Genomic DNA, 11,331 nt, shown 5'->3' with positions numbered 1-11,331 from the left:
GAGAGGTTACATAGAAAAAGAGATAAGAAAAAAGGGAGAGAGAAAGAAAAGGCACAAGAGAAGTTGCATAGAAAAGGGGAAAGAAGAGAAGAGAGAGAGAGAGAGAGAGAGGAGCTAGAGTGAAAAAAAGAGAGAAGAGTTCTTACATATATATATATATATGTGTGTGTGTGTGTGTGTGTGTGTGTGTGTGTACAAAAGGAGAAAAAAAGGGTGTATGTAAAAAAAAAAAAAAAAGATTGAGAGAAAAAAGTGCAAAGGGAAGGGAGTCTACATGCTTGCACACAAAAGCACAAGAGGGAGGGAGAGAGAGAAAAGAAATCAAAAGAGGAGGAAGAAGGAGAAAGAACCCTAGAGAGGGGTCTCTCACTCTAAGAGGAAGAACAAGCACAAGGAAGGAGGAGGAAGCTTAAGACCACGCAAAGAACTTGAAGAAAGGGAGAACTCCCAAAGCCCGAATGAGAACCGATGCATCTTACATGGGATCTCGTGAAGGTGGTGTTTTGGAGGTAAGTTCATTCATTCTTACGTGTACTATTTAAATATTTTGGGTAAAATGCATCAAGGTATGTTTCACCCTTCATACTGAAGTCATTTAAGCGTTTTTTTTTTTACATTGTCATTTGTGAGTATACATCTTTAAGGTAGTAGAGGGGCTACAAGTTAGGTTGTTAGCAGCTGTTGTATTCAATTGGGGGGGGGGGGTTGTTTTTTTCGTATTTTGCACCAAGGTTAGGCCAGGAGATAAGAGGAAAGGGGGTGATTAGGGTTTATAGAGCACAAGCTTAAAGAGAATTTTTTTTTTGAAGTTTATTGTTTCTCTTTTAGGTTTCTTTGATTATCGAGGCTTCTTGATATTTAAATCTTCACGAAGAACAAGGACGTCTCACTCTCATGTTGTTTGAATGTTTTTATCAATGCATTCTTGAAACTTATGGCATGTTCAGGCCAAAATACTTTGAACTTCCATTGATTTTGGTGTTTAATTTGGAATTTTCTTTTATATATGTGTCAAAATTTTAGTTTTTGTTGCATGCTTATGCTAAAATCCCAAGCTTTATCCCAAGAGTTCATGAAAATCATAACCTTCGTGTCATGTTTGTTTCAAAGTTAAGTCTTTGTGTGCATATTTGTATTCAAAAATGTAACTGGATACTATGTTGAAACATCAAGTTTCATTCATACTCGTGTTGAATTGAAGATTGTGTTCTCTAAATAGCAATATGTTTGTTGTTACTTTTGGATGGACTGTTGAAATTAAACGAATAAGAAATGAAATGAAAGACAAGAGGAGAGAGTGAAAAGAGAACAGAGCCGGGAAGAGCCATAGAGGCTTAAACTTGCAACTTCAACAGTGATTGGAATACAAAAACTCTAGATGGAATGTTTGTGAGCATGCACTTTTAGAAATATATGAAATTGAAGAGAAAGCCAATACAAGCTTTGCTTAAGAAACAACTCGTTCAATAAAGAATTTTACATATAATAGTTTTTCAGTTTCTGCCAAATTGCCGCCGGAGGATCCATGACGTGATACAACAAGTCATCAACCAAACAAAGCCTGATAGTCGACATAACCTTTGCTTCCAATTCCTTCCAACTTGTTTCATCCATGCCTTCCGGTTGACCTCCATAATGCCTTCACCATACCTTGTTGCACTAACATATCTTTAACCCTTCTATGCCATAGTCTGAAGTTTTTTGTTCCATCGAACTTAACAACATCAAACTTTGCAGAAGAAATTCCAGAAGCCATTACAACAATGCTTTAATACCAATGTGTTGTGAAAATTGAATGCACATCGGAAACAAATGATCTCACAATGCAACACTCAATAGTGAAATATATAGAAAACACAATCACACAAATTATAATGAAAGCAATAAAATAATAACACAAAGAATTACTTGGTTCGGTAATGCCTACATCCACGGGAGCAAACGACAACATTTTTCACTATCTTGTGTCCAAAAACATGAACATTACAGAATTACAACATATACCGTGTATATATAACCCTCTTAGAGGTTTTTCCCCCGAAACCCAACCCATACAACTTCCAAAACTCAAAATTCGAAAACCAATGCTGAGTTACCAAGCCAAACCATTGACGGTTTCAGACATACCATCGATGATTTAATACCGAGAGCAAACAGTTGAAGTAATAACACCAAAATAGTTGGTTGTTTCTTGTCATCCTGACAAAACCGTCGATGATTATAGGGAAACTGTCGACGGTTTGCTCCTACAAACCGCATCTATTGTTTTTTACCATGTTTTCTCATTGTGCATGCGTTCCACTTAACATATGAGTCACATATTATAATAATTGTGAATTTTAGTCAAATTCAAAGACACTCTAGGCATTATCCACACTAGATTATATCTAACACAATCTGCATGATTTTAGAACAATAACAAGTTCAAAGACACACACACACACACTCTCTCTCTCTCTCTCCAAATATTTTTTCCCTTTTGTGAATGACACTGAACATTTTCCTAGAATTTGAGGACATAAAGGGAAGTTGCAGCTCTAGCAGAATTCAATCATTGCATGACATACAACTATAGCAGAGTTTTTGCCGCTGTGTAGCTATAGAGACCCATTGTGTACATTTAAGTAGAGAAATTTTGAGAGAGTTGAGATAAAAGAGTAGATGAATGACCAAAATTAATTAGAAGCATAAGAATCGACCCAGTGACCGGAGAGTATGAGACAGAGAATGAACTAGATTATTAATCAGAATTAAAATTGATGGAATGAAAGATGAAGAGCAAAAATTATAAAACACCTAAAAATTGAAACACATGGACGGAGCTGAAGAAGTGCCCACTTATTTTTATCTCTTAAGATTAGAATAAAATAAAATAAAATAACTTTTACATTAATAGCCACGTGGACAACTGTAAGAAAGCTCCAAAATCCTTCGTTAAGTTATTATTATAGATTTTCATACAAAAACAAATAAATTTTCAAAAACCTAAGAGGGCGTAAATGACAATATACCTTGAGCACTTTGTTCAATTTACCCTTGGGGTTGGGGCCGTGGGGGCGAGCGGCAGAAGCGCCGATCGTTTTACTGTTTGCAGACTGGAGAGTCGAGAGGGCTTGTCCAATTTTCTATTCCCCGTCTTCAACCCCTCTACCTCTCTCTCTCTCTCTCTCTCTCTTCTCTGCGTGAGGTGAGGTCGGAATGTTGTCGAGCACGGATTACAGTAATGGTCACCAGCAACATGGGTCGTCTGAGAGGCGACTCGGCACCACTCACAGGGACCGATTCAGGAAGGGGAGTAGGAGGGCGCGGGACTCCAGGGAGGGACATGGCAGTGGCAATGGGCTTAGGGTTTCGGGGCAGGAGAGACCTCCTTGTACGGACTTCGATATGGCCTATTTTCACTCTTACTCACACCTCGGTATCCACGAGGAGATGATCAAGGTTACCTTTCTCTGCTTGTCGCACTTAATGATTGAGCATTTAGTATGTGGGGGTCGCGCTGCACTCTGTGGCCCTGTTTACTTTTCAGTTTCATCGAATTTTTCCTGATCGAATATTACTTTTTTCCGTTATAAAAATTTGCTGGTTAACTGGGAAAAATATCTCACTATTGTTTTTTCGAACGATGTAGGATCGCGTGCGGACTGAAACATATAGGGCGGCAATCTTGCAACATCAGAGTTCCATTGCAGGCAAAGTAATGGTGTTATTTCTCTATATTAGGGCGATTTTCATACACAAAACTTTTTGTGAAGACGTAGAAGGAGATTATAGGATGTCTGGTCGTTTTTATATGTGTTTAGGCAGACGTCTGCTGAGTTCAAATTTTTCAATTTTTTTTTTCAGTATTTAATTGTGCTCGTTGGAATACTCCCATGATATCAGAATAAATCTAGCTGTCAGCATAAATTCTTTGAATTTTGCACACAGGGACTGCCTGGTTCAAAGAATATATTCAGACGACTATACATTTCTGCAGATTGCTTCCTCATTTTTTTGGGTTGCATACTTACAGGTTGTCGTTGATGTTGGCTGTGGAACAGGCATTCTTTCTATATTCTGCGCTCTTGCTGGTGCAAAAAGGGCAAGTTTCTTTAATTATAAATTTGTTCGATTTTCCATAGAAACTTCCTCAAATAATCTAGAATTTATTGAAATCTCAAAATTTCGGTGAAACTTGACTATAGAATCTAGTTTCCTTGAAATTGAATCGTGAGATTCAAAACCCAGAATTGTAATGTGTTTTTTCTATATAAAAAAATTGTTATATAGATATTGCACCTTATAGCTTGCATACTTGTCATTGAATTGTATTTACAATACTTTAGTTGCAAATATTAAATTATAATGTCTATTAACAAATTCTGATATTCATAAAAAAATTCCTTGCTTTTCTGCAAATTTCCATCATTTTAAAGGTGAAAATCAAAATTTACATCAACATTGAAATTTCCATAAAAAATTCCCATGCTCTTCAGGCCTCAAAACTGAAATTTAAATCCTTGCCTGTATAATATCAATTCAATTATCCTAGTATAATATTCTAGCCCGTGTTAAATGACAGGCCTTACTAAGCATGCATTTGATAATTTAGAAGATTTTCCTTTATGTCAAATAGTGCTTTATTGTAAACATCTATATTCCAGTTTTTCTGGAATAAAAAAATTTCACTAGCCATAATATCTATAGAAAGATAACTACAGTTTTTGCCAAGGGATGATGTATTAGTACCTTTTGAATACTCTACTGGGAACATTCTAGCACAACTGTAATATTCCTTCTTGAGGTATGCTGGCTATGCAGCTGATTAAACACTTTAAAACTAATGGGTTAGTGGTTTGTTGTACTTGAAGTTGTTTTGCACATCCTTGCATGGGCCAAAAAATGATCCTCTAATTTCTTTTTGATGCTCTATGCATCAAATCTTGGCATCTTGAAAAAATAACGAAACATGTTTGAGGGAGGATATAAGGAAACACACTATATATGAATTTTTGTTTCCCCCAGGGGAGCTTAACCTTTCTATGTTTTCGTTAATTTGCAGATTTTTTTTTCTTTTTCTTTTTTATTAAGATAATAGACAGCTTGTCGCAGGCCCTTCTCTTCTACACATTCTGTTATCCTCTTCTTTCTTTCTTTGGTCCCTTCCCCAATTCTAAGGCTGACTGTTATTTCTGTTTGATCATCAGTTTCATTTTATAGGTTGGTGCAGGATTTGAAGCCCATGAAATTCTTAACATTCATATTGCATATTGCCCAAAATGAATACATTCGTATTTTGATACGATAGTGAATCTCGTCATAATAGTTAGGAAAAGACCTTGACATTAACACATTTTTAATTTTTAAAATAAACTTAATTTGGAGTCTTATCTTAGTGTATTTAGTAGTACTATAGGATTGTTTTTCTTCCCACCCATCAGCTGCATATCCCACAAGCTCAAATGATGCAAATCTTGTCCTTTTTGTTTTTTACTATCTTATTATATTCTTCTGTCAGAGGAGTTGGGTGGGTGTGTTTTGTTACCTCATTATGTAGGCTTTGATAGTTTTATTAGAGTGTGGATTCCGGGTAATGCTTTGTTTACTTGGTTTGTTGTGGGGAATGTCTGTGGCTATTTGTATTGGTAGGTTCTGGTATGGTAGTGAGTGGGAGGATGTTTTTCCTTATATTACGCACAAGGTTCTTGTTAATCTACATTTTGATATTTTTCCTCTTATTTTGGAAATTTCCAAATTTAGATGGGCTTAAAGATTTGTTTCATTTTGAAAATATGTGGCTTACTATCCTTCTTTTTGTTATTTTATTGAGAAGTTTTGAAGGAACTGCCTAGGTTGAAATTGCATTAATTAGCCTTGAAGAAATGGAATGTGGAGGGTTTTGGTAAGATAAGGAATAAGAAGACCAGGATTCTAAAGGACATGGAGGATATAGATCATTTGGAGGGTTTGAATACTGCTATAATAGACTTGGTTCATAAGAGAGTGAATCTAAAGAATTAGTTAAGAGGATTTGTTATTGAAAGAGGATATGAGTTGCAGGCAAAACGACTAGATTTCAATGGGTTATGGAGGAGGATTGTAGTGCTACATTTGTCAGAAGATATGATAGCTAATGATAGGTGAAAGAAAATCTGAAATTTTCTTTCTTCTCACATCATTCTCCCAAGGTGAAAACTCACGTTTTGATGTGTTTGACAGAGATGAAGATCCACCATGACTTGTCTGGCGAAGTTGCTTTGTTGTCGAGTTGATATACATCTTCCAGTAAAATTAAAGAAAAGGAAAAAAAGAGAGTAAATTAGGTGAATAGCTCCTCTGATGAAGCCATTTTGCTATCAACTTGACATTTGCCTCTGCTCCTTCGGCAAACACGTTTCTTTGCATCAAGTTGAGTTAGGTTTTGTCTGTTCTAGAAGAAATGGGAGAGGCAAATTGTTTGTTAGGCAAAAAGCTTTTTTTGTTTGTGATCAATGGTGAGATCTTCAAAATTACAAAGAAGAGAGACATTGGTTTCATCATATTCTCCTAACAAAAGAGGAAAGAAATTGGCTTTCTGAACAGTTACAATGCTTTCTCTTTACAAAAACTGAGAACCCTTGGATCAAGACCTTCAGAGCACCATGCCATTTTTTTATGCTATGAATGAAAGATAACAGCTCTGGTAGTTTTATATCCATAGAAAGGTCCCAAACAACGGTATGATGCAGCTGATTTGTGCTCTGGAAGGGAAGGAGGTAGGAATAATGATTTTTTGGGACAGTTAAAGGTATAAAATAAGAACAGTAAAATGAAAGTGCTAACCGTAGGGATGGGCCTATAATATGTTGCATGGGCTCTGGCTCTACAAATGTGCAACAGAAGTTGGGAATACATATCTGTTTCACTGTGAGAGCACAGAACCCACCCCGAGGTTAGGTGAAGTAACAGATCAAAGGAGTGGGCAGATTTCCAGAGAAGATCAGCAGAGAGGGAGGAACTTTGGTGAAGGAAATAAAGAAAGGTTCTGCTCATGGAAAGTTTGACTGCTCCTCAAATGGGGGAATTGGGGAGAGATTTTAGAGATGGAATCAAAGATTTCCCAACACAATAGGGGAAGTAATTTTCAGGGAACAACTGGTGCATTTAGGAGGTTTGGAGAGACCAATTGGGTTGGAAGGAATAGGTTTGTTGGGCCGCTTAAACCGGTGTACTCCAGGTCCAGCCAAAGGGGATCCACTTACAGCCAATTCTTGAAGCCTGGGGTGGAGGATTTGGGCTCAAATGTGGCCGAACCAGAATTTCAAAGAGGCCAAGGATTTGTTGGGCTAGTAGGAATTTGGGCTTATGCTCAATTCAGTGGGCAGGAGCCCCCTCCTCAAGAGAGCACTTCTTTTGGGCCTGGAAGAAAGAGCATATGAGGAAATCTTCAATGCAGCTAGAGGAATTACTGTCTGATGAAGAGTAAGCAGGGGAACAGACACGTTTTTGGAAGTTCAGAGAGACAGTAAACAGTGAGCTCTAAAGAGGAATGGGAGGGGCAGAGGCAGGGTCTCAAGAAGCTAAAGTTTCATCTTGGATCTTGCATAGATTGTCAGGAATCTATGATTGAATGAAGAAGAAGATTGGTGATGAGGAATTCTATGACAAGAAGAAGGGTACATAAATTGTGGATTCTTGGAGTCAGGATGAAGTTCTTTCTGTTTTTTGCAGAAGACGAGGAAGGCTGTCCTTGTTCAAATTTGAGGCCTTAAAGGAGTTAGGATATGAAGCTAGCTTAAGATCAGAGTTGTCTTCATTTTCCGAGAATCAAATTGGTCTAAGTACGAGTAATCAGAGTACAGATGATGTTAGATTTTTAAATGGAACTATTCTTTCTACAGCAACCACATGTTGTCAACCCTTCGATAAATCTGAACCACAAATTCTCTTATCAATACCAAAGAGATGACAAGTTATTTGGAAAATAACTTTTAGGAAGCAAAACTGGAGACTTTTGGAAGGTAGTCTGTTTACTTGTGTCTTTTTATATTAACCCTGAAATGCTGAAATGCCAAAGGAGTCAGAGCCTGGGGGTTTGACCTTTTAGGGGGTGGAAGAGAAAACTAGGAGGTGCAGGAACTTCTTGATGATTTGGATCTTAGCTTGACAGCTCCCTTTGGTGATTTAGTTAGGCTTAAGAAAGAGGGCTTAGGGGAGTGGGAAAAAAGGGTAATAAATTGAGCAGAGAACTAGTTAGATTAGCCTCCTCAGTGTGGTTTTTGGGGGTTGATAGTGTTACAAAATGAAGCTTTTGTCTTCGAATGTTAGAGCCTTGGGGGGGGGGGGTGTGTAAGATAAGAGAAGGGTTGTTAGAGACCTGGCGAATAGATTCTGCCCTTCTATATATATTTTTACAAGAGTCTAAATTAGGGGAGATTAGCTCTTATGTCCTTTAGGACAATAGAGTCAAGGAGTGGGTGTCTTTACCCTCATTAGGAGCATTGGGAGGTCAGATTATGCCTTGGGATACAAGGCTAGCCATTTGTAAAGATTGTATTTCCAGTTCATTCTCCTTGTCTGTCTTACTTGAGATTAGGGTTGTTGAGGAGTGGTGGTTGACTCTACACAACACTACCAACAGAAAGGCTTTATTGAAAAGCTGATTAGCTTATTTGGGCTTTGCAATCCCTGTTGGGTGGTAGGTTGGGGGGGGGGGGGGGAGGTGGAATTTAAATGTTGTAAGGACCTCCAGGGAAAAGTTTGGGGGATCAAGGGTGACTAGTAGTATGAGAAATTTCCGTTTTTTCTTTTGGGATTGCAGTCTTAGGTATGTTCCCTTGAACTGCTATTGACAAAAAGAAATATATATTTTCAATTTTTTATTAATTATATGCGTGATAAATTAATTAATAAAACAAGATGATTATACACTCCCTTAATCTAGTAGGAACATGCAACAAAAACAAACGAACAAAGTGTTAAGTCCCACCACCTGGGGTAGGCTACATGGACCCTTTTTGCAATTTAGACAATTATAGGCAATTTCCCTTGACAATTCAAGGGCATTTAAGGGATTGTTTGGAACCACTGATGGAAAAGTACTTTTATGAAAAAGTATTTATTTAAAATAGTCTAGGATTACTTATTATAAGTAATTTTTCAGGTTAGGATTTTTTTAGAAAAAATATTTTTCTAGAAAATATTTATTTTCCTTAAAAAAGTAGTTTGGAAAAGTACTTCTTGAAATAAGTACTTATGTAAGCATATACCAAACACTACTTATTTACATGCATACTTATAAAAAGTAATTTTATGAAAAAGTACATATTTTTTTTAGAGATTCCAAATAGGAGCTAAATCCTCACTATCTTATTCCAAGTTATTTTAGGTCTACCCCTACGCCTTCTACTAACAAAAACAGTAACTAGCTCACTCCTCTTCAACAGTACGCTATTTAGCCTACACTGTAGATGCCCAAACCATCTGATGGACCCTTCTTGTATCTCATCTTTTGTAGGTCCATATGTTCATTCCTTAGTTTATCTTTTAACGTCATACCACTCATCCAACTTAGTATCCTCATTTCGGAAATGTGACTTTTTGGATGTGGTTGTTGTTGTTGTATAGAATAGTTGGTCTGATAGCCATCCTATAAAATTTTCCTTTTATTTTTAGGGGCATTCTACAATCCCATAACATGTTCGAAGCACTTCTGCATTTTATCCATCTTGCTTTTACTCTATGTATAACATCTTCAATTTTTCCTTCAGCTTGCATATTAGATCCAACTATCCAAGGTAACAAAATCTAGTTGTCTATTAATTTCTCATCCATCAAGTTTAATCTTTTCTCCTATACTTCTCCTACCATAACTGAAATTACATTTAATATATTTTGTCTTTTTTTTTTCTACTTGTCTGGAAGCCTCTAGATTCTAAAGCTTCTCTTTGCAATTCTAACTTAGATTCTACCATCCCTAGTTTTATTAAACAAGTTCCATTAATTTTTTTGATCAGAAAAACAAGTTCCATTATTTTGTTTATTAAAGTAGTAAAAATCTAGAAATTTAGACCAACAAGATATATTGTACAACTATGACTGATGCTTTTTTTTTGACAAGAAAAAGATATTTATTAAGAACGAAACCAGAAAGTACAATGAGGGAAACCAAGATGTCCTCCCAAGAAGAGCATGAAATGCAGCCAAAAATAATTATGTAAGGGCTGCCTTCGGATTCCTAACAAGTTTGGGCAGTGGCAAACCCCTAAAGAACCTGAAAGAGTTGACCCAAAGAGAAGCCAAAAAGATTGCTCTATCCACAACAACAATGCGGAGGTTATGTGATCAATGAAGGTTCATGCATTCCTTGCGATCCATTTAGTTCAAAAAATAGCAAACACCACACTGGGCTATTGTACTCCCTTCCTACTCCTAAAATCCTTGTATCTCATGAGCAAAAAATTGCCTACAGCCCCAACATGAAATAAATAAAGTGCTAATTGAGACATGAAAAAAGCTAGAAAAGAAAAGAAGGTTGACCGTGAAAAATATAGAAAAGTAATATAAAATTACTAATATTATCAAAAAATATATATATTTTTTTGGACAAGATAGTGTTTTCAAAATGTCAAATTGTTAGTTAATGCATATCTTGTAAATATTTAAAAAAATCAATAATTTTTGCATTATTATCATCTTCATTATAATCTTCTCCTCCCTCTTTACACATCAGGTATCAGAAATAATTTATGGGTAGGGAAAAAAATGAAAAATGAGAAGTAAAAAAAGAAAATACATGTTTATATATATAGATATATTTTCTACAACGGCTTGTGGTGGTCACGTAACAGCCGTAGTAGTGTTACATTACGGGTAGCGGTTTGTAACTGCCACTATGGCTGTGTTTTTTATTCCCACTAATTTAGTGGTGCATGATGGTATTGGAAACCCAAAAAACCATTTCGTTACGGTCATAATCACTATTTAAAACCATGTGACAAGCATATTTTATTTTCTCACAAAAAATAACAAAAATCTGAAAGCTATGTGACAAGTATTTCTTGCTAAAATTTTTGAAATTCTCACTTGGCAAAGTGAAGGACATGTTTAGTTGTGGAAACAATTTTCATTTTCCATTTTTAGTTTTCCGAAGAAGTATAAAAATACTAGCTTATTTTTCAGTTTTCCAAGCTCTGTATTAAAAGGTAGAAAATAAAGGTTATGTTCAGTTTTGGAAAACACTTTTCATTATTTATTTGTAGATCTCCAAATAACTACAAATCACACCTTGTTTTTCAATTTTCTAAAAATTATATAAGAACTCTAAAAATCTAGAAAACAGGAAAAAAGTGTTTTCAACTTTCCTACATG

General features: G+C 36.1%; 1 protein-coding gene across 1 annotated transcript in view; it reads left to right on the top strand.

The window, feature by feature from the left end:
- Positions 1–3,006: 3,006 nt before the first annotated feature.
- LOC131153375 (probable protein arginine N-methyltransferase 6) overlaps positions 3,007–11,331 on the top strand; it is a 72,420-nt gene continuing 64,095 nt past the window's right edge. The window contains exons 1-3 of the mRNA XM_058105645.1: positions 3,007–3,441; positions 3,632–3,697; positions 4,016–4,084. Of these exons, the coding sequence (XP_057961628.1) occupies positions 3,199–3,441; positions 3,632–3,697; positions 4,016–4,084 (378 nt within the window). The 5' untranslated portion in view covers positions 3,007–3,198. The remainder of the gene's footprint in view (positions 3,442–3,631; positions 3,698–4,015; positions 4,085–11,331) is intronic.

This window comes from Malania oleifera, chromosome 4 (assembly GCF_029873635.1).
Source record: "Malania oleifera isolate guangnan ecotype guangnan chromosome 4, ASM2987363v1, whole genome shotgun sequence".
Classification (NCBI taxonomy): domain Eukaryota; kingdom Viridiplantae; phylum Streptophyta; class Magnoliopsida; order Santalales; family Ximeniaceae; genus Malania; species Malania oleifera.
This window is presented reverse-complemented; position numbering and strand designations above follow the sequence as displayed.